This window comes from Trichoderma harzianum, assembly GCF_003025095.1.
Source record: "Trichoderma harzianum CBS 226.95 unplaced genomic scaffold M431scaffold_1, whole genome shotgun sequence".
NCBI classification, from domain to species: Eukaryota; Fungi; Ascomycota; class Sordariomycetes; order Hypocreales; family Hypocreaceae; genus Trichoderma; species Trichoderma harzianum.
This window is the reverse complement of record NW_020209249.1, coordinates 3,608,435-3,630,936: the sequence shown is the minus strand read 5'-3', so window position 1 is coordinate 3,630,936 and position 22,502 is coordinate 3,608,435. Positions and strand designations below refer to the sequence as shown.

Below are 22,502 nucleotides of genomic sequence, written 5' to 3'. Positions count from 1 at the left end.
AAGTACATTGATCAATGCTGTTACCTCAGGTATTTCTTAGTACAGCAATTGATCCATGTACTGGTGACTTAGGCGTTGCTGTTGGGCGGACAAAAATACAGTGTGTGTGTCTGTTTACATACGGGATTAAGACCAGGATCAATTGCGTCTGGTCCTTATTGATGTGCAGAGTGCATTAGTCGAGGCAGGCTGTGACTCATTGAATGGCAGCTTATCTTTTATTAATAGCCATGGACAGTTGCAGCAAGGCAGCAGACATCAATCCTTTATATACCGGCGACAATTGTTTTCATCGTGAAGCAGCAAGTTGGGCGTCACTTCTACGCTTGTACTGTAACGGGTACTCGACTTACTCGCCTCATTATACATGTCCCCTCAACTATGGCCTACTTATCCCAGACGGGTGGCCCCGTCTCCGTCAGCTTGGCTTTCCAATGACCTCCTTGTGACCTGGACTGTGGCCAATAGACGGCTCTGGCTCGTTTCGAGAGGGGGATCCAATGGATTGTTTGCAGTGGCGAGTGGCTGAATGAGCTGCAACGCAGGTACTCGCACATTGTTCCTCGGCTACCTATACCTGTACCTGTACATTTCCCCTCAAGCGCTGACATTGACTGGCAGGGGTCAAGATGGGAAAAGATGCCGTGAATCAACGCCCTCAGCTCAGCTCTTCCTCCGCACCGTCAATGGACTCTTCCGGCTATGGTACTGTACAGTAGCACATCAAACTACCCCGATCAATCGTCAAAGCCTCACTCAATACAATCAAGTTAGATCCAAGCACCTACGCAAACTTGCCGCAGCCCCGCCCGCCTCTTCTGCCCCTCCCCTCCTCCAGTTCAGCCGTATGTCGCCGTCTTACTTCATTCTAGCCCTCCACTCTGCTGTAGTGCAACCAGCCCCGGCCCTACCTAGCCCAAAAGCCAGCACACCCCCATAATTACAGGGCCAAACTCTCCAAAAACTAGCGCCAGCCGCCTAAACGGTCGCCTGTCCTCGCATCCACCCCGCTGGCCGGCCCCTCTACCCGCCTGGCCCATCTTCTGATTCTGATTCTTCATCAGTTCCCTCCCCACATCCATGTTGGCCGAACTCCAGACCAAGCGAACGAGACAACGCAGAACGAAACAGAGTTGCAACAAAGGCCGAGAACCCGCCAAGGCGCCGCAGATTGCCCTTTGTCCGCCCAACGCCAATTTGGCTCCAACTTACTTTGCCTTTTGTTGGTGCTGTTGTTGCGGTTTTCAGCACTCGTTACGCTGTGGCTACTCTGCTCTCTTCTCCTCTCCTCCTGCCGTCATCTGGTGCTGTCGCAATCCCGGATATCACCATCTCCCGTCTTTCGACTCCCTAACATCAGCGACAGTAAGAGTATCAACACCAGCATCGTCATCGGCATCTTTTATTCGGTTAATCTCGAATCTCGGCGCCGGGTCTCGTTGTAGCCTCTTTGCGCCGCAATCCCATTCCGTCGTCCTAGCGTCGCATCTCCTCTTTTCGCCACTCCCCATCGGCAGGTTGCGCGCTCTCGGCCGACAAGCCTCGCCAAACCGTCCAAACCGTCGAGACATCTCCTCCCAGCATCGTCTGAGGCCCTGAGGAGCGCGCTTCCTCTCACCAGCGTCGCCCTCTCGCCTGCCTGCTGTCGCTCTCACAACGTATCCCATCATGGCCACGAGCGATGCCGGCGACGAGGTGGCGGCCCAGCCCAACAAGCAGCGACTCACCTTTGTCGACTTGCCCACCGAAACCCAGCGGGAAATCATCTCACATGTACGAAATCCCTTCTTTCAAGCTCATCTCTCCAGAGGATTCCGAAATCTCCCACTCATTTTGCATCCCTATGCTTACGTGTGCCCTGTTGGTCCTCTCATCTAGTGCTCTCAGAGCGATCTGATATGTCTTGCTCTCGTCTCCCGCCATTTCCACGAACTCGCCTCGGCCCAGCTATACAGGAACTTCCACATCATCTTCCCCGACGATGACGACCTCAACTTCGATTCTCCCATCGACGGTCTTGCCGGCGGTCTTGATACTTTCACCACCAGCAATTATGATTATGCCAAGCATCTGAGGGATCTATCCATGGACACTCTCAGCGCTGGTCTTAAGGGAGAGTGCTGTTACCAATCCTACCTGTATAGTGCCAGTTGCGGCAAGTTTCTAAACACGCTCCTGCATCTTACACTCAGAAAAGCCAGATCACTTGAGGTTTTCCGGTGAGTCGCCGTCTGGAACCAGCCCAATTGCACCTATGATCCCGACCATCGGGGGGTTTTCGTGTCAGTGAGGTATGCTAAGTCTCGGCGCTTTAGATGGAATATCCGTGTGGAACTCAGCAGACCTGTCTACCGCGAACTGCATAGAATCGCATCGCTCAAAAAGTTGCATGTACGGATGCAAGCGGGAGACTCTTACTACGTACAGCCGCCACCGCTGCCCGTCTCCATCGATCCTCACCCCCAGCCAGAATCGACAAACCATTGGGGAGGCATTCCGCCGCTTGCTCCTCTCAGCTTGTTGCCTCCTCCGCCTCCAGGCGTCGTGCCACCTGTTGTCAGCGGTCCCCCGCCTTCTCTCCTACCGCCGTCCTCCAAGTCAGCGTCTAAGAATAAGACTGGGAAGCGTGTGACTGGTGCAAAGGAGCCTTCTACGTTTTCGGGGTTCAAGAACCTCCAGAGCCTCAGTGTGCTGGATATCGAAAACCTCGATATCGTAAGCGAGCTCAATGCTTGCATCAAGAACTCTAGCTCAACGCTTACTGAACTACAACTATCCTTTTCGGATGGGTTGGCAAGCCGGGCGCGTAAGCCGCCGCCTGATTCCGACGCAGACGATTCAGATGTCGAAGACGAGTTCCAGGTTCTCCCGGCTACACAGAACAACAACGGTAGCAGCTTCGACTCCAAGTCATATAGGGTGTACGAGGAGCGGAGACTTCAAGAAGCCGTCCTTGGCAAAATCTTTCAGCTTTTCTCACCGCCACCCGGAGCGCCGCGTAAAGCTGATACTGTCGAATCCGAGCAAGAGGACGATAAGAAGGGACAGGAGACTTCGGCGACAGATGTTCGAGAGGCATTCATCGAATCCATAAAGAATGCATCTACCAAACTCATGACGATTACCAGTGGATCTTCCAATTTCTCTGCCACTGCGCAAGATATGCTTGATACCATAGCCAAGGCGGCGCGGAATTATGTAGATTCTGTCGAAACATCAGCACTGACTGGCGGGCAGCCAACCCCCCAAAACCAGGAGGCTGCAACAAGCACCACCAACGGCGTATCTCAGGGCGAGTCTTTAACTGCAGCAGACGAGACAACTGCTACATCTCCTCCGATCAAGGAAGTTGAAGAGGAATCCAGTGCCAAGGCAAGTGAGACGACGATGCCTAGCGAGAGTTCGTCCAGCAAGGCACCAAAGAGGAGCGGCACCGACGCTTCTCCTGAAGATATCGACATTGCCCATATCGAAGTTCTTGGGGATGGTTTTGAAGAAACCGAGGATTCCAGCCTGCCAGATGGTATCGATTCTAAGCCTGTGGAAGGGGACACCTCTGAAACGGAACCTGGTCAAACTGGTTCTTCCTCTGGCTCTGCTACTCCTACGCCAGCGGCTGATGCGGCCGTGGCCCCCTCCATGACGCCTGGCAACGCCACTCAATCCTCTGCACACAAGGTCAACTTGGAGAACCTGATGACGAAACTTGACTCTTTCCGGAACCAGAGCGAAGCCATAGGGAAGAAAATCAACGACCTACATGCTCAAGGCTCGGCAATAGATCATACGCAAATCAAAGATGCTGACGCCCAACTCAGGGGCTTCAGTGCCATGGTCACTGATCTCCAGAACGAAATTCAGGTTATCGAGGAGGAGATGGATGAGTCGGAGCGCAGGGCAGCGGGCGTCAATACTACCAGTATGAGCGACTATGTCCGCCGTACAAGAGGCCTGATGCTCACATCCTTGAGCATCTACCTTATCCCCGTCAAGGCATCCGTTTTGTCGCAAACAATCAACCTATCGTGCCTTAGGCAGATTACCCTTCTCAATGTTGGAGACCAGGCGGCCATCTGGTCTTTGTTCACTAAGGCAAACAAGGTGCGGCCGCTGCCGTTGAGGAGCATCTTCACGGACAACGTGTGCAATCAATTCCTCGTTTTCGCCTCTCAGCTCGAGGAGATACATGACCTCTTTTTGCTCGAGCGCAGCCCTAAGAGCAAGCCCGAGACCCTTTCCATGCCGAGCTTCGCAAATATGGATCAGATTCGAAGGCTTGTGCTCAAAAAGCATATTGGCAATCTTAGGCGATTGATGATCAAAGATGAAGCCAGCGGCACTCGCTGGGACTGTAACGAGAAGACAATGATTCTCATTTGCACCCAGGGCCGGAAACTCGAGGAGTTGGCACTGAGCATGAATATCCAGGCTGTGGTAAGTAAAAAATGAACTCTACGAATAATGGTTAGATAAAGCTAACTTGAGCAGCATATTTTTATGCAATACTTTTCTGGTCTGGTTAGCCTGCGCGCAATCAACATCTTACACTTCCGCAACAACGACACTTGCATCTGGGTTGTTAGAGAAATCCTGAGATTCATTGTAGACAATCTATCGCACTATCCAGAGCTCAAGCTGGAGTGGATCGCAATGGAAGACGATCGTGTTGACCGAGTTATCCGGCCGTCGGACGAGGCCAACGACGCCCCGGATGAGCGAAACAACAACAAGCGGGCCAAGGGCAAGAGCAAGGACAAATTCCCGCCTGTGACGAGCCTGGGCCCCCACAACAACATGTTTCCGCCTCTCCCGCTGGAGGGCCTCGACTCGGAGAGCGATAGCGATGACGAGTTTAACGGAGGGTCTCGCCTGCGATTCAAGACGGTGGGGCCGCTGCAGTTTTACGATGTTTGGGGGGTGAAGATCTTTGATAAGGAGATTCGCAGTGGGAGACTATGAAGAAATAGCGTATCAAAAATTAACTGCTGTTACAGTAACAGAGCGATAAGCGAATGGGAATATCATTTTCCAATTGTACATAACTATAGGACCGAAACAGATTTGGGCGAGCCGGTTGGGGGGGCAAATATAGGGCATAACGGCACAAAGGCGTCTATCAGCGAAGCGCAACAAAATATCCAAGGGGATGCTGCGTTACAATTTTCGGATTTGGGTAGGAGAGAATTACAAGTAGTTTAGTTACAGTGAAAAGAACACGAGGATAAGTTAATGAAATGGTTGATGTGTGCATGAGTGATAGATTCTATACGTAGACGGGCCTAGACGACTATCATATAGACGCCCTTCCTTGCATGTGCTTGTCCTGCATGTTGCAAGAACTGTAGCCAAGAAAAGAAGTGCAATGTATCTCCTTCTTTCGGAACTTGTATTGAAAATATTGCAGGGAGATCCCTGGCAACTCGACCCTGCATGCGTTTTAGAGGATATGTTTGATTGGCAGCCAAGGCGCTGGAGGTGAGATATTGGCGGTGATGCTTTGGCCTCTCTTACGGGCCGCATTGAATCATATAAAGAATTGATATCTGCATGCATATTCCCGGAGAAGAAAAAGAAACGTATTCGTCATGAGGAAGAATTTGTCCACGGGAAGCCATGCAAGGGAAAATTCGCGATCATGTTGTGTTTGAATAGTGTAGGGTATGTCTTCGTCTTCTATGCCGCCCCTATGCGGCTACATTATTCTCTGCAAAAAGAGCGAGAAAGGAAATATCTGAGGCTAGAATGACACATGAGAGGTTTAGGAATCACTTATGATGATTAGAATTGACACGCAATAAGATTGTAAAGCAGGGTCAGGCCAATTATCGTACGGACACAGATGGAAAATGAAGTTGAAACCCCCAGGATGCATCGTAGAGTAGGATTCTGGGCAGTGCCGTCACATCAGCCCATTTGTTGAATGTGTCGCAACTCTTGTAGGGCTTTTGTAGGGACTTTAGGTAGGATGAAGCAGGCGATACACCCTCCTATTCGACGCAAGTAGAATCCTTGACCTTGGTCGTGGCATCGAGTTGATGTACTTGTTCCTATCAAATATTATGTCGATTTTTATGCAGTGAATGATGACACAGGCCCAATGGAGAAATCGCCAAGAGAAAAAGAAGATATATATATGCAAGTCCTGCTGTGTTGATAGAGACTGAGCCACAGTGGTTTCGTGGACTCGGGTTTGGGCCGATCTGAAGCGGCCGAAGTCGGCGGCATCACGAGGCTGTCTCTGTCACTGGTGAGCGCAACATGTCTAGATACACTTACTTGTACACCTATGATGTGTTGGGTATTGATTCCGTTTTCGCGTCAAAGTATCCTCATCACATTGTACTAAGGCCTAAAAGCAACTGAGTAGACCTGTGTCGGTAGAGGCTATGCTCGTGGCGGTGCCAGTACACCGCTGATGGAGGTGTGTTTCTCCTCTTCCTGCCGCAACACCTATCAGTGGTACTTGATGCTCGATTATTGTATCTATACCGCAAATAGGAAAATTCGGTTTGTCGAGGCCTCCCATCGGGCATCAACCAACCACAGTCTCGTCACTCGCTTGATGAGACAGGGAACACTGGGCTTTGGAAAGGCAGCCGGCAGCCAACCAAACAAGGCCACAAATGCAACGCCGAGTACTACGGAAGAAGTATGGACCGACAACCAATCAGCAATGCTCACGATCGCTCATGCTTTCAGCCCAACATCAGAATATTCAATCTCATAACTTCTGTCGATATATGGGCTGAATCTCCAGTCAGGCCAAGCATGGAAGCTCACAAGCCAGAGTATCAACATTTCATTCCTCAGTTCCTACTGAGAAACTTCTCTCACAAATATGCACCCCCCGGAAAGTCCAAAGAGGGGAAATCCAAGAAGCGCGACCCCAGGAAGAAGATGTACCCTGGAGACCAAGCGGTGAACAGCCTTTGCCTATCTGATGATGAATTTTCCTTTGATGAATGTTCGGTAAGGCGCACTTGTGGCTTGGAAAATATGTATGTGAATCCGACAAAACCGTTGCAAGACCATGGTCATCTTGAGAAAAAGTTCGCCGTCCTTGAGAACAAAGCGAGCTGCATCTATCGCAAAATTATCAATGCCTATAAAGATGGAAAGCCGGCTATAGTGCTGAAGAGAACGGAGAAAGATGTATTGCGAAAGTTCGTTTTCTTACTCGCCGATCGTGGAGAGCAATACCACCGAAAGTACAACTTAGACAGCATGCAGGATTATGATCATGGCGACAAGGAGCTTTTACAACACTACATGGCAAAGCACGGCTTCACCAAACCGATTGATGTCTGGTTTCAGAGCTTGGAGACGATTATAGATTTGGACATTGACACAGAGGGATGTTGGAAACGGCACATTAGCGAGAGCATTTACTTCCCCATCGCCGATTCGTTTATTGACTACATCTGCGATATGTACATGGCTATCTGCACACTAGTGAACCATGATGAAGAGTTTGTTCTTACAGACAATTGCTATAACGTGAGGGAGGGGCGGACTGTTGCTTATTTTGATATTAGTACAGGCAAGCATACCAGTATGGGTCCTTGCTTTCACAGATTTGCACCGATTTCTCCGAGGCTTATAATAGTCCTACGGTCTGCTTATCTGCCTGAGCCACTTGAGGATGCGGATCCGGCCATTAAGGAGTGGCGGCAATTCCAGAGGCAGCTGTGGATTGACTCTATCTTTGGCAGCGGAATTGAATCTATTCTGGAAGATCTCCCTATCCGAAAAGCAACAAATAGCTACATGGAAATAGTCAACGGGAGGCTAGCGCCAAGATCTGGACGGAACCACCGCTTGGGTATAAATGACAGTTTCTGCTTTACAATCTTTAAAATACCTACTCGCCATGTCCGAACCATCAATGGCCTCCTAATTGATCACGCGTTCCATGGCTCGAGGATCATTTTCAATCGGAAAGACATCTTCCTGGACTTGATGGAATGGTATTTAACAGAACCGTGCGAGGTGGGGAAAAATTTAACGGGAAAGAACGTACCTAAACAGTTAAGGTACATTGAAGGCTTGTCTAAGTTTATGTTACGTGAAGGAAGGGAGATTAACCCTAGAATAATCTTTTGGCCAAGTGAGGATCGCGACCTGAATCACTTCCAGCTTAAGAACATTGCTGGAGCGCGGTTCTTGGAAGGGGTGAGGTCAAGGAAGGACGGCATGGGTTCTGGTTTTGACGCAATTTATGAGAGACTGGGTATTACACTTCTTCAATCTATATCTTTACTGGAGATGCTAATCGTGCGTGGTAGGTGGGACAGTGGCGACTCTTGATGAAGACATGGCAATAGCCAATACCATGCTCCAGATCTGGATCAGATGTGTGGATTTAGATTGGGAATCGCCGGAATATGAATCGATTCGCCGTAACAAACTTGCCTGCCTTTTAGACGGGTATCAACGGCAGTCATGTTCTAGGTTTTGGATGTTTTTAAAGTGGATGAGGCTGGCCCAAAAATGGGGCCTCAAGTCGATACAAATCATTGCACCATTTTTTGGAGAAGCATGCCGGGGATCAGAGGACATGCTTGCACATGGTTAATTCCGCCATCCCTTACATCTAATATTCATATAACTAACGTAATATTCACAGCACACCCGGTAATACAAGAGCACGAACTCAATATAGCGATGTATAAGTCTTTTAACGAGCACATGACCCTAATCAGAGGAACTGGGTGTGGCCTAGAATCAATGGGGCTTTTCTCACTATTTGGTGACGAGAGTTGGAGAATTCCAACACCCTTTTCTCACCTGAACCAGCCGTGCAAAAACGATGGAGATGAAGATGGACCTGATGTCAAGAAGACAGTCCGTTCCTCATCATTTGACAGTGCGAAGCGGAAAGCATCAACGCAATCTCCCCACCGGAATCAGCGGTTCAATTATAACGAGATTAAAGAGAAAGTTGGGGTTGGCAAAGCAACCCATTCCTTGCTATTTGATACCGAGAACAGGAAAATACCAACCGGCCCCATCGAACAGACTAAGCCATGCGATGATAACGAGACGAAAGATGAATCTGATATAAAGAAGACAGCCCATCCCTCGCTATTTCACAACGAGGGCTGGAAACCGCCGACAGACTTTGTCGACCTAAAGGAGAAAGCTGACGAGCAGCTTGAGCACGACAAAACGATGATACTCATGACGTGTACTGCATTGGTTATTGTTGCCGCGCTAATGCTTTCTTTGTTGGGAATTTGTAGCTATCTTCTGGCGCATCTTTTTCATTTTCTCGTATGGCTGTTAGACAGTCTACCATGGCTATTGGACACTCTTTCGCCCGCTTTTTATGTCCTAGGGCGATTTTTGTTGGGAACTTGTAGCTATCTTCTGGCGCTTCTCATTGATTTTCTCGTATGGCTGTTAGACAGTCTGGCATGGCTATTGGGCACTCTTTCGGCTGGATTTTATGGCCTGGGGCGATGTTTGTTCTTTCTGGGGCTGCTGTTGGTTTATTCTTGTTTGGCCGCTCTCGATGCCTAGAAAATTATCTAGTGCCTCGGGAAATTGAAGTACTATTCATAGATGTTCATGGTACTGTAATAATGGAACCACTGATGGAACAAGTATGCACTATGCCATTACAGGTCAATATAGATAAGCTGACAGAAATGCGCCTATTTGGCAAATGTTTGTTTGTTTGTTTGGTTGTTTTATGTACAGTATTGGTGGAAGTGATATTGATTGGCCTTCAGTATAACCTCAAAAACATATAAGACCCGCATACCCCACCATGACAGTGCGGTCTTTGACGGTACTTTCCTTTATCAGTAATGTACTGATATGGCTTCTAAAGTTCCTCCACACACATATTTATTAAAAGAGAGAATAGAACCGGAAGCTACATTTACACAGAACAGTAGAAGGATGTACTGTCCCGACATGATGTTATTTCATATACTGTCCAGACAGTGCTGGTTACAGACACTTGGCTAAGGCATCTATCTTCACGATACCGGCTCGACAGAGCCGTAGTAAAATACACTACGTGTATAACCAACATAAAGGCGATGGCAGAAAATATAGGCTAGGTTCTTTGGAGGCTTGGATACTTGAAAACACTCCGAAGGCTACTCAGGATCGTAGCATCGGTCGATCCAGGGCAGTGCTTCGATCGTTGGATGCAAATCGCTCCGTATCAATCCGTAGGTGGAGAATCGGTTGGTGCCTGACGGGATGGCGGCTGGACACCGTCGATAAACAATAAGACGGGACAAGGCCTGATGTGCCGGTGATGGATGGGTGGAGGCGAAGTCGTATAGCCTGCACCGGTATGCTCCCGTGTTTTCACAATGTGTGCTCATGTACGCTTACGTATAAACCAATGGCGCAGCGTACGGATATGCACGATGCCTTGTTTCTGGCAGTGTACTCCGCACGTGTAGCGTGTACAGGCTTGTAGTACAGTTTGCTTGGGTTTCTGCTTCGTGATCATTGCCGAGAAGCTCAACCGGCCATCTTACACCATTGTCGCCATGGTCCACATACATCGTTTGCTGTTGAAGCATCGCTATTCATGCAGCTCGACTAGGATAGAGATGTGACGCGTGTACCTGGTATAGGGCTATGAGAGATGGGGGATTTGGTCATGTTCCTTCTAATCTATTGGCGACAGCATCAACGTAGGCGCAAGTGGGATAAAGTGATGGCTTAGCCTGCCAGAGAAGAATATAAGGGCACCGGAACTCGCCTGCAGAACAGAGCTAGATTTGTAATAAAGGGACTCCGTCGCACAGCAGCGGTAACACGGAAGCCATGCTGCATCTATATTGTTTCATAAAGGCGGGATGAGTAGCCAGAGTGTCGGGAGGCTGGCAAATCAGACGTTTCCAATCCCACGGCGAAGCTGCGATTGTGGCTTGCTTCTCCTATCCTGCATTGACTGATCGAGGGTGGTGGCATGACGCCAGAGTGCCGTGTCGACGGAATCAGGCTGTGGCTTGTTTGGCTGTGACACGAGCTGGCTCATGAGATTGAAATCATCCCTGTTGATGTCGTTGTGGCCTTCCCTGTGATGATCGTTTGAATGTACGAGTAGTCCTTGCATATACATAAGATCAATCAATAGCTTTGGTCTAGTCATTGAGCACGACGCTAGAGCTGGCGCCGTTGTCGATCGCCGGTACCCGCGATAGCCGTGTTGATCTCTGCTTACACGGACAGCAAGAGAAGATTGTGCGGTCATCGATTATAGCTGTCTCAAGGAACTCGCCCAGACGAAGTTGATGGCGGATTAATTGCCCAACCGGCCGTGAAGAGCTGTCCCGCGTGGGCATGTATTTTTGGAACGGAGCTCCGAAACTCTCCCTCTGCATTGTCTTCCAGGTCGACGGACATGGCTGAAGGCTAGATCATTCCTGTACTCCCCCAGACCTGGGGCAGCAAGGCTAGTATGGAGAACACATGTAGCAGTGGAGCTCCCCATGCCTCTGCTCGTCTTCTTTTGCCCCTCAGAAGCTTCTATTTTTGCGTCAAGGTGAGACATTGTGCGCTATATTGCCTGTAGTGCTGCTAGCCCCACGGCAGGCGAGGCTTCCAGACTGTGAAAAGCGGCAGAGAAGCTGAAAAAACTTGGAAATCTGGGCGAGGAGCCGCAAAGCTGAATAGCTGATAGACAAGGATATGCCGTGGCGCTTGGTCGAGACCATGACAGTTGCGCGACGCCGTCGCTTCAATTAGGACAGCTCCAGGATCCGGATCCGGGTGAGAACTGGCGGCGACGGGCGACATGCGAGTAATTGCTCCATTTACCCCGGACACAGGCCGGTTTGATCAGAGACATTTTGCTGCGTGGTGACCCTGCTGAATGCGGCAATGCGCAAGAGATTTGGTGGCTGATGGCGGGAGGAGGATGATGTTATTGGGCCTGAAGATTCCAAGTTGGTGAGGGGCACAGGCTGGTTAGTGGAAGGTTGATAGATTAGAGCAGCGCACATGACTGCATCACTGTGGCTGTTAGTGGTTGCTTTGGGAGAGGCTGCTCGCTATTGGGTACACCGCATCAATCCATCAAAAGTTGATTGTTCAATGTCAATATTGATAGCTGGCATCTTGGATTTGCAGCTCTGGCCAGTAAAGTGGTCAATATATGCAAGTCCACACGTGCCTGTACATTGCATCAAACAAACTCTCCGGTGGCTGCGTCGTTGATAAGAGACTGACAAACGCTGATAAGAGCTGAGCCAAGGGTTCCATGTTCAATTCTATTTGGAGCTGAGGCCAGCATGGAATCACATTCCGGCGTGATGCATGGCTTCATTATTGCCATCCATGGATGACAAACAGAGACACCCACCACCTTGTACCTCTACGCAGCGCGCGCGTTACGCGCCCGAATCCCGTCCGTCGTGGCTCCGGACAAGGGCTGCTGCATCTACAAGGTCGTATTTGCATGATTAGTAGGTACTTGTACTGTACGAAGCAGAAGCAGTAGCAGACCATGGATGGCATCGACTTGTATGGATTAGTTAGTGGACAATGTACAGTACAGTACCGAAGATAAGACGGGATAGATTTGCTGGTGATGCTAATAACTGTCGTCTCTCCCTGAGTAGAGACCCTGTGGCTGCCAAAAGTCTCAGCCTCTCTGGCGGGAAATGGATGGAGCTGCAGCACGCGAGATTCCGAGACTTTGTCTTGATTCCACGGCTCTGGGTCATCATCATCATTGCCATTACCGATTGCCACCCTTTTTTGCGCCCAACGTTTTAAACTAATGCTGAATTGTGTCATCAACCTATCATCCCGCTAATGTCGATGATCTTTTAAACATCAAATACAAAATGCATTATAATTCTTCTGCATTATTATCGCTTGTCCAAGCATATGTGTAAAGCCATCAATCGATTGATGCATCATGGATAAGGTAGCCCGTACATGTAGATATCCACAGCACAGGCAGAATCCCACTAGAGCTGCCAGGCTACAGGGGTCTCGGTACCTGTGCCAGCACCCCCCAGCTGCATCCCCCCGCTATGGATGGATCTAGGTTCCTCTTTGGGCAATACCCATCGCTGGGAGCTTCGCCCCGACTGCTCGAGTCTGATGTGGCTTTGCCTCGCCGTTTTTTAAGCTTGCCGGATGCCCGCTCCTCTAGCTTTCACTAGTAGTTTGTGCCATCATATCTCTTCCATCGTGTTGTTTTTCTCCTCATTCTCCAATCTGCCTATCCTTGATTCCTTCATCACAGGATTCGAATCTCACTGTTGGTCACCATCGCTACTTGATCGAAGCTCGACTACAGTCTTGTAGCTTCATCAAAGACACACACAAACATCGAACTTGGGAGCCCCACAGCCTCGTGGCAATATCAGTACCCAACATACCTGACCAGCTTCAACATGGATCAGCTCCTCACCACTCTCTGGAGTAGAGGCGGCTGGTTCCGCGCATTTACACCTCCTTCACCCGGCGACGATGCTCCCCAGGCCCCCCAAACTCCCCAAGGAACTCCTATTCTCGACGTCCCATCCGATGTTTTGCTTCTCATCGGAGACTACCTCAATGATGCAGAAATCCTCAGTCTCAAGCTCGCCTGCCGGAGCACTTATGCTCTGTTTCCGCAGACGTACAAGTCGCTGCCGCCATATCTAAAGAAGCGTTTCCTCCCCATTATCGAAAAGGACCCCTTGGGTAAGGGGACGGTCTATTGCCATGTTTGCAACAGGCTTCATCCTTTCAACGAGACAACCGGACCTCACTCTGGGCCTGAGCTCGGCGTTGATGGGAAAAGACTCAAGTGTATGAGCCGAGATCGATTCTCTCCAACCGGCAACCCCTTTTCGCTCAGCTACACCCATGCCAGGCTAGTCATGAACAGCCACCTATACGGCCCCGAATACGGCATCCCGCTGGCCAATCTGTGCACCGAGCAAAGCGAGCGTCGGGACCTGATGACGATACGGTGCTCGACGTCGGCCAAGATTATGGACGACGAGCTGTTCTTACAGCGCACCTATGCTCTGACAGTGGCTGATAGAGATGTGGCCGAGTTCCGAAAGTGCACCGGCGCGCGCGACATTAAGCTCTGCGAGCACACTTCTCTATTTCCCGCCTCATCGCCCTTTCGCCAGTCCATCCCCGAGCTGCTCAAGAAGCCCGCAGCCGGAGGCGATGGCCTCGTCCCATGCCGCGAGGCTCCGGGATCGTGTGGCTTGTGCCTGATGGATTATGACATCACGATCCAGCCTTGTGCGGACGATTCACACAGCATCGTCATCCGAGCCATCCACCAACTCGGCTCTTGCCGCTCTCCGCGCGACTGGAAGTGGGCGAGATTCAGCGAGAGCTACCGCATCCATATCTTTTACCCCAGCCGGCCTAATCGTCGCGGATCGACCTACAGCCCCGGCTCCCTCCACAAACGATGGGACGATGACGAGAGGGAAGCCTGCGCTGTGCTGGGCGGAGGATCCGGCAGTCTGTTTGGTTTGTCTTTATTCAGCTAGAGGGAAGGGTCTTGTTCATCCATGGTTTTGGTTATGCATGGCCGCTTTCGATCGGTTGGAATGCGGCCATGGTGAGACAGAATGCGTGTGAGTGCGTGTACTTGGCCTTGCTCAGCCACTTGGGAAACGAATCCTGTCACACAGCAAGTGGTTATGCTTTTTCCTTTTCCTTTTTCTTTTCCTGCATTGGATCGGAGTTGGATCTTGGGCACAATTTTTTTTTTTTTTTTTTTTGTCATCTATTGGGCGTACGATACGGAAATGGACACATACGGATTTGGGCTGGATTGGGCGGGAACAATGGGATCTGAGACGTCACGATTTACGACACCACTCTTGTTTTTTTTTATTGTACGAGCGCGGCATTTGGGCACTTTTTTTTTCTTCTCCCGTTTCTAGCCGGCGCTCTTTGCAGATGGGATATCGGCGGGCTCGGTTCTTCTTTTGTATCAAATCTGCTATTGATAGTGTACTTGTATTATATCAGCCATCTCTGTTCTTTCCCACATTAGTTCACAGTCTGGATACCAAAGACGCATCTTCAATTCTCATCTCGAATACCAAATTGCAATACAATCTACTTATTTCACCCTCTCAGGCTACCTAGTACTCTATCACCTCTTAGTCCCAATCCGGTGTACACTTGATATCATACCATGGCAGATAAATAAATGTCTTGTATGTCACCCATAGCCTCCCTGCTTCTCGCATGCATTAATCAATTTGATCCCATGGCCCAATTCGGCACATACACACACACCCCCATTATTTACCGCGCCGATGGGATGGGGAGGGGCCGATCTTATTGATGCAGTGGCACACCCTTACCATGACTTCATAGGCGTACGTTGGACGATTTCTTTGTGTTTGATGTTGGGAGACCTGAGCTACGTCATTATCTGCAAGTTGTAAAGGTGAGTACAAATTAATAATTATGCGACGCTAGTTCTTCTTCTTTGACTGCAGTGGGCCGGTGTTTGTGTGTTTCTTGTACGCACGTCGGATGTCGCTTGTGTGAGAGGGTATCACCGGTTTCACTGCTCGTGTGACTGAGTTGATACCGACGATGATATCCTTGCCGCATGAAAAACGAAGCTACTGACCGAGTATTCCGTAGTGCGTACAGAATTATACGCCAACAAAAGACACGAACTCATGAGATCTTTTTTTTAAACTTGTTTTTGGTTATTTTGCCATGCCGTGGGCGGATATTCAAGCAATGAAGCCCAAATACCGACGCACCGACACACGTTCTAGTAGGTTGTACATGCATACATATTCTAAACCGCTTTCTTTTCCCCCTCCTCTCCCTTCTGTCCTCTCTCTCCCCTTCCCTCCCTTTTTTGGGGGTCCTCAAGGTACTGAATGCTTGCTATATCTCAATACACTTTTGGAAAACCGTGATGAAATGAAATCCCCTCCTAGTGACATTTTTTTAAGAGCGAATAAGATGGTGTATGATACGAGTAAACTGGGGGCGTTCGAATATACGTTCATATGGGAGCAGCCCCTAGTTACGTGTGAGTTTGTTTATGAGTTTGCGGAATGGTGGGTTGTGTAGTTGATGGTTTTTGCGTAGTTTTGCAGTGGTGTGCAAAAGGCAGCGGTAGAGGTGACAAAGGTATTAAGTGATGAAGGAATCCGCTTTTTCGTTCTTTACAGCTTGCCAATGATGGCAGCGGCGTACTCGTGGGTCTTGGCCTTGCCGCCGAGATCACCGGTCAGAGCCTTGCCCTCAGCCAGGGTGTCGAAGATGGCCTTCTCGATCTTGTTGGCGTGGTCGTTGAGGCGCATGTGGCGCAGCATCATGATGGAGCTGAGCAGCAGGGCAGTGGGGTTGGCAAGGCCCTTGCCAGCAATGTCGGGGGCGGAACCGTGGACGGCCTCGAAGATGGAGCACTCGTCACCGATGTTGCCGGAAGGAGTCAGGCCGAGACCACCGATGAGACCGGCGCACATGTCGGACAGAATGTCACCGTACAGGTTGGGCATGACCAGGACCTTGTCGTTGTAGGGAGTGGGGTCGGTGACCATCTTGAGGCAGGTGTTGTCGAGCAGCTCGGCGTCGAACTCGATGTTGGGGAAGTCCTTGGCGACACGCTCGGCAACGTTGACGAAGAGACCGTCGGACATCTTCATGATGGTGGCCTTGTGCACGACGCGGACCTTGGTGCGGCCAATGGACTCGGCGTGCTGGAAGGCGAATCGCAGCACACGCTCGGAAGCCTCCTCGGTGATGAGCTTGATGCTCTGGACAACACCGTCGACGACAACGTGCTCAATGCCAGAGTACTCGCCCTCGGTGTTCTCTCGGATCAGGACAGTGTCGACACCGTCGTAGGGGGTCTTGAAGCCGGCGACGGATCGGCAAGGGCGCAGGTTGGCGAACAGGTTAAAGGTTCGTCGCAGAGTCAGGTTGAGGGAAACGTGGCCCTTGCCAACGGGGGTCTGTCAAGCGTGTCAGCATAATCTATCCATTGCGTTCTGAATGGGTCTCAGCGTAATTCTGTACGTACAGCCAGAGGACCCTTGAGGGCAATCTTGTTCTTGTTAATGTTCTCAATGGCGGCGTCGGGGATGGCGGTCCTGCCGTCCTTGATGATGGGGGTGACATCGATGGGCTCCCAAGCAATTGGGGTCTATGTCTCATTGTTAGCTATCGTTGGTGTTGTTTCTCTTGCGGGATCATTCCATCCCGTCTGTGGCATCAAGTTTGTCGTACCTTGGCAGCGGAGAAGATGTCCTTGACGGACTGGGCAATCTCGGGACCGATACCGTCACCCTCGATTAAGCTGACGAGGAAGTTGCCCTATTCACATTGTAAGCATCTTGTTCAAGACAGCTGCACCAGTTCCAAGCTCTGCGCCTTGAGTGAATTTTATCCCCCCCTCGATTTTTGGTGACATAGGTGAGACGCAGCAAATCGTCCAGAGGGCCGCGGATTGGGGGGAAATGCGCATATTAGGTGTCGAAAAGACGTACGTTGGAGTCCTTGGTTCCCTCATACTTGGCAACACGCTCCTGGGAGTAGAATCGCTTGTTCTGGACCGTACGTTAGCGAATATTCCTATCGAGTCTCTTCCGTTGCGCCGATGCTTCATACCGAAACGGACCAGGTGGCGGCAGCGCGGGGAGCTGCTCGCAGGCAGTGCCTGGCAGGGTTGGAGAGAGAGCGAATGGCCAGCATTGTGACGATGAGTGACGTATATACTCTCGAGAATATATAGAAGAGAAGCGGGTTATCAAGGGAGGAAGAAAGAAGGGGAGAAAGTGAAGGAAAAAAGGGTATCTAAGGGGAATAAAAGAGGTCCGGAATAAACATGACCATCTGAAAGTTTTTTGGCTCGGGCCCGGCATGGGCGACACTGAAAGCCGGCGATATGCACGCTTCAGCCTTGGTTGCTGCGCTGCGAGTGGCTCAATCACGAGCTGAGTGGGGATCACCAGCCACACGGCCTGTGGCGCAACCGTGGAATTTCCCTCATTTCGACGCTTCTTCCGCTCTGCCGCTTCGGTCAGGCGCCTCGGAGCCGGTCGGTTTGCGGCTGCAGGCTCCGAGCTACGCCTAATTGGTTGAGCTGTTTCTTGCCTCGGCCTCCCCCGAAGTGTCGCAGATTTTGATTGGATTTTTGATTTTTGCGCACGCTAGTGTTAATACCTATCAAATGCCAATGCCGCATGACTAAGGAATCAAAAGAAATTGAGGATTGAGGCTGGTGGACTTGCAACTGGGAATGGAACTGGAACTGGCAGCGGGTGTGGCTGGTGGTCCCTGTGGCCTGTGGCTGAGGAAACCCGACAAGTTGAGCACAGGCTGGCTGTGGCTGGTGGCTGTAGCTGTGGCTTGTTTTACAGCTGGCGTCTCTTGCAGTACGGGGTAGCGGTACCTCGATTAACTGCACTGCTAAACTTGGGCGCTATACATGATCTTGCATCCCATCTTACCTTAGTAGCGGCTGCGTGCTCGCATCCTGGAGCTGATATTGCTGCGAGCAAAGCAATGGTCGTTGCACTGCTCACCAAAAACACTCCCATACTCCCTCAAGACGAAACCCCAGCAATCTGAATCTCCCACTGCCGCATGCATGGGCTTGTTCTGTCATCCTTGATACCGTCTCCAAGCTAAGCTCGCGAGCTTCATCCCCCCCGCGATTGCGTCGAAACCGACAACATGTCCGATTACGAGCGAACAATCCTCGAATTCTACCAGCTCCCCACCTCGTACCCCTCGGAATGGCCTGCGGAGAAAGATGACGACTCCTCCGGGGACGAAGCCGACACGAAGAAGCACAGCCGGCAAAAGTCGCGATACCAGGCTCTCGAGGCGGCCGCGGGCGATGGCAAGGCCGCGGTGGGAAAAGGAGCTGCCAACAACCATGTTTTGAAGGATGAACCAGATCCCTTGGGCACCACAGATAGTGTCGTCCGTTCGCTGAGAGAAATTGGCCTCCCGGCACAGGATGACGTGCGACTTCGTGAGTCTACCACCCCGAGTCTACCTCAGCAGGGGCTGATCGCATCTTGATAGGCAACCGATTCATGCTGTCCTCGACTACTTTTTCGCCGACCCTGTTCTTGTCACAGATACACCAGCACGCTGACACGCGCACGTTGCTCGAGGGCTTGGATACGCTTTCGCAGTCAATCGACCAAAAGTCAGCCTCCCTCAAGGTTCTTGTGGAGAGCAACTTTGAAAGATTCGTCAAGGCAAAGGCAACGATAGACAATGTTTATAAAGAGATGAAGTACCGTGGAACCGAGGCCAATACTGGCAGATCTTCCATCCATGGTCGCCATTCCAGTCGAACGAGCCTGCGTTCTGGCAGGGCTGGCCTGAACAACCCCTTGGCTTTGTCGTCCGACTCTCGAAAGAAGAACGCGCTGATAAAAGAGAGCGAATATGGTGTTTTGGGCATCAAAGTTCCCCTACTAGACGTTTCTGCCAAAGCCGAAGATGTGTGGGGACCAGCTCTAGGAGGTCGAGAAAAGGAGGAACACTTGAGGTCCTTTCAGAGATACGTACAGCAGTTCAAAGATCCGCTGGAGCTGAGCACTATAATATCCGACTGCATCAAGAGGAAAGACTACGAGACCTTGGTTGAGGCATACAATCGCGCCAGGAAGTTTGCCGACGATGCGCGCGAAGTATCAAAGTACATTGACCGCCAAATGCCAGAAGATGACCAGCTCTACCAAATCATGGTCGCGGCCCGGGTATGGTATGACGTTGATCGCCAAATCCAAAGTTTCAAACGGGATGCATGGAAGAGATTGTCTACCTTACATACCCTGTCGAAATCCGAGAGTCATGTCGGCCGAGGTCCAGACCAGCACATGGACATGATTTCCCTGCTGCTGGAACTTGGCGTCGAAGATAATCCAATATGGGTGTGGCTAATGAGTCGATACGAGTACCTTAAGACCAAGATTCAGTCAACCGCCGAGCACACAAAGGCCGAAATTGAGGTGCTTCGCCGAAGGCTGGCGGGTAGCGAGAAGCCTTCGAATAAGGTTGTGGCCACTCATCTGCGTACATTGGGCCGACAGAGCATCGACAGCAAACCAACCTCGAGCGATTCTGCGGATGTCATTGAGTTGTGGGAAAAGATGCTTGCTTTTCTGACCGGCCTCATCTCTCCTCAAGGCATCCTTGGAGACCTCCTTGAATTTTGGCAGACTGCACAGGGCTTTATCGAAGGCAGAATACAAAGGACGCTACCTACAGGCTACAATGACGAATCTCAGGGACACCACCAACTGACACAAAAAAATGTTGCGGACCTTGAGAAGGGCATCGTGGAACTGGTAGATCTGCTGCGTGGACATGTACATGACTTCTTTGCCGGATTGCCCCCTGAAGATCTTAGTGTGGTCTTCTCGCCGCTCCCTGTCTCACCCAACTCACCGGCTTCAGCTGGCGGTTTTGGCCATTCCCTGAGCCCAACCTCTACACGCGATCCTCGATTCAACTTTGATCCGAATAACCCGCCGCCATCCTCGCCAAAGAAGGGCGAGCCGTGGGAAAAGCTGGCATTTTGGCCTCCTTGGTCGAACTCCATCAGTGGAGTGTACTATCTCTGCAGGATGTTGGCACTGGTCGGCTCAGGCGCGTCTGACCTTGCCACCATTGATCCCATTCGTTCGGGAAATGGCCAAGTTCTCGAGCAGCTGAAGGCCTTGACTGGTGTCTCCAGAGAGCGATGCGTGACGGCTCTGTGCGCTGCATGGAACCGGGACGCCGAGAACATCAAATTCATAGAAGATTGGCTACCGTCCGCCGAGTCCGGAGATGTTACGCGGATGCCTGCCAGCTTTGCCGCATTCGAGGGTGCGCTTCTCACCGGCATGCAAAAGATTCTCTACATCTCCGAGGCCATGTCGAAGCCAGGTGCTGGTGACATTGTCCTGCCGCCGCCTGCCAAGCTGCTCCAGATGGTTCGGAGTCAGTATGTGACCACCTTGTACAAAGCTCTAAGCGGTATGGTGGAGAATGCAGAGCGATCAGTCAAGAAGACTGAAGACGAATGGTCTATTGGTCAGGATGGGGTCATCTCCAGTGTTGCTGCATCGTCAGTGGGCAAGAGTACACTTGATGCCGGAGACCGAGTAAGTCTTGAACACCCCTTTTTTATCCCCCTTTTCACCCCTTGCCCACCTCGTCCCCAAACTAACACTGGTACCAGAACGTCCGAATGCTCCTCACCCTGAGCAATCTGCAGGCCCTACGGTCTCAAGTAGTCCCCAACCTGAACTCGCAGTTCGAGAATGCATTTTCCGTCAAGCTCACGGATGAGTCCAAAACTATCAAGGACGTGCTCGGTCAAATCGACGCTCGCCTCTTCCAGTCCTATACTAAACAAGCTACCGAGAAGCTGCGTGAAATCATCCACTCTGGCCTCGCAGACCATGATTGGGCACCAGCCCAAGGCGAACGGCCTCAGACAGCGAAGCCATACGTATACGAGACGCTTCTGACCCTTGTGCTAGTTCACTCCCAGGTTTCCACAACGGCTGCCTCACTTACGCCTCAGGTTCTTTCGTTCTTGCTTGAGCAGACGTCTTTGCAGCTGTTGGATGCGTTCCGCAAACGCGCTCGCTATTCTCTGAGCGCTCTTATCCAGGCTACGCTCGACGTTGAGTTTATTGCTCAGACGCTGAGCCATTACACTACCGACAAGGCCTCGGAGCTACAGAGCCAGATTTACCAGGAGCTGGACAGCCGTACGGACAATGACGCCCGCGCAAGGCTGCAGAACGAACTACCTGAGATGCGTAATGTGCTCAAGAAGCTCAGGGAGGCGAGCAAGAACGAATTCGCTTGCTTTAGGAAGCCGAAGCGCTCGGGGCAGGGCGTTTCGCGGGTGGATAGTGGGAGCATGTCGCCTACCTAGAAGGTTCGGGTTCATGGATAGGTAGATGCATAATAAGTTTATAGGGGGCATTATGGAGATGTCAAGTATTAATGATGAGTTGGAAATTTCACGCACATGAAAGAGCAAGAGTGTAAATCGTCTAACATCACATTGTTCTCTCATTGATGTGAATATGACCACTCAAGTTACATGTTTAGTTGACCACCATCAAATAGGTTCGATAAATCAATCAGCGCGCGTGGGCGTCTTAGAACGCCATTGCGCCATCGCTCTATGTAATTTTGAATAAAATAAATACAAAGGGAAGAGGGAAAAGAAGGGGAGATGTTGATGAAAAATCTCCCCACCAATACAAAAGGGGGAGAAAAATATCCCGAGCAGGCCAATCTATCATGCTTTTTTGTGTGGTGTGCCTCGCTTTTTGTGAAATGAGAGCCCGATATAAAACCGCGGGTGGACCAGAAACAAACGCCGAGTCATGCGAAGATTTTGTTTTGGAGGGTGAACAAATGAGAAAAGAAAAAGGGAATGGAAAGTAAGTAAGTAAGTGAGTTTTTGCCCCCTTGTCCTCCGTATCGTGAATGCGTTTCGTCTAAGTGTGCGTATTTTGTACTTTTTTGCCCTCCTACCCACCAGTCTAAAA

At 50.6% G+C, this 22,502-nt stretch overlaps 6 protein-coding genes across 6 annotated transcripts; 5 read left to right on the top strand and 1 right to left on the bottom strand.

Annotated features, from left to right (window-relative positions):
* Positions 1 to 1,668: 1,668 nt before the first annotated feature.
* On the top strand, positions 1,669 to 4,959 carry M431DRAFT_477524 (hypothetical protein; the record flags this gene model as incomplete). Its single annotated transcript, XM_024915573.1, has 4 exons — positions 1,669 to 1,773; positions 1,879 to 2,219; positions 2,316 to 4,434; positions 4,489 to 4,959. 4 exons carry the CDS (start codon positions 1,669 to 1,671, stop codon positions 4,957 to 4,959), a joined length of 3,036 nt encoding a protein of 1,011 aa, XP_024780816.1.
* A 1,809-nt stretch (positions 4,960 to 6,768) lies between these two features.
* Positions 6,769 to 9,522, top strand: M431DRAFT_71363 (hypothetical protein; the record flags this gene model as incomplete). Its single annotated transcript, XM_024921889.1, has 3 exons — positions 6,769 to 8,230; positions 8,286 to 8,570; positions 8,627 to 9,522. 3 exons carry the CDS (start codon positions 6,769 to 6,771, stop codon positions 9,520 to 9,522), a joined length of 2,643 nt encoding a protein of 880 aa, XP_024780815.1.
* A 2,227-nt stretch (positions 9,523 to 11,749) lies between these two features.
* Positions 11,750 to 12,257, top strand: M431DRAFT_204513 (hypothetical protein). Its single transcript, XM_024913370.1, has one exon. It carries the CDS (start codon positions 11,974 to 11,976, stop codon positions 12,187 to 12,189), a length of 216 nt encoding a protein of 71 aa, XP_024780814.1. The 5' UTR covers positions 11,750 to 11,973; the 3' UTR covers positions 12,190 to 12,257.
* Positions 12,258 to 13,161: 904 nt separating this feature from the next.
* Positions 13,162 to 14,711, top strand: M431DRAFT_503282 (hypothetical protein). The gene has a single exon (XM_024918286.1). The coding sequence runs from the start codon at positions 13,380 to 13,382 to the stop codon at positions 14,484 to 14,486; it is 1,107 nt and encodes a 368-aa protein (XP_024780813.1). The 5' UTR covers positions 13,162 to 13,379; the 3' UTR covers positions 14,487 to 14,711.
* A 1,431-nt stretch (positions 14,712 to 16,142) lies between these two features.
* On the bottom strand, positions 16,143 to 17,673 carry M431DRAFT_71098 (hypothetical protein; the record flags this gene model as incomplete). The annotated part of the gene is made up of 5 exons (XM_024921859.1): positions 16,143 to 16,934; positions 17,003 to 17,125; positions 17,209 to 17,295; positions 17,469 to 17,522; positions 17,590 to 17,673. The coding sequence occupies 5 exons, from the start codon at positions 17,671 to 17,673 to the stop codon at positions 16,143 to 16,145; spliced, it is 1,140 nt and encodes a 379-aa protein (XP_024780812.1).
* Positions 17,674 to 18,657: 984 nt separating this feature from the next.
* On the top strand, positions 18,658 to 21,877 carry M431DRAFT_489903 (hypothetical protein; the record flags this gene model as incomplete). Its single annotated transcript, XM_024916739.1, has 3 exons — positions 18,658 to 18,961; positions 19,015 to 21,092; positions 21,170 to 21,877. The coding sequence occupies 3 exons, from the start codon at positions 18,658 to 18,660 to the stop codon at positions 21,875 to 21,877; spliced, it is 3,090 nt and encodes a 1,029-aa protein (XP_024780811.1).
* Between the last annotated feature and the right edge of the window lie 625 nt (positions 21,878 to 22,502).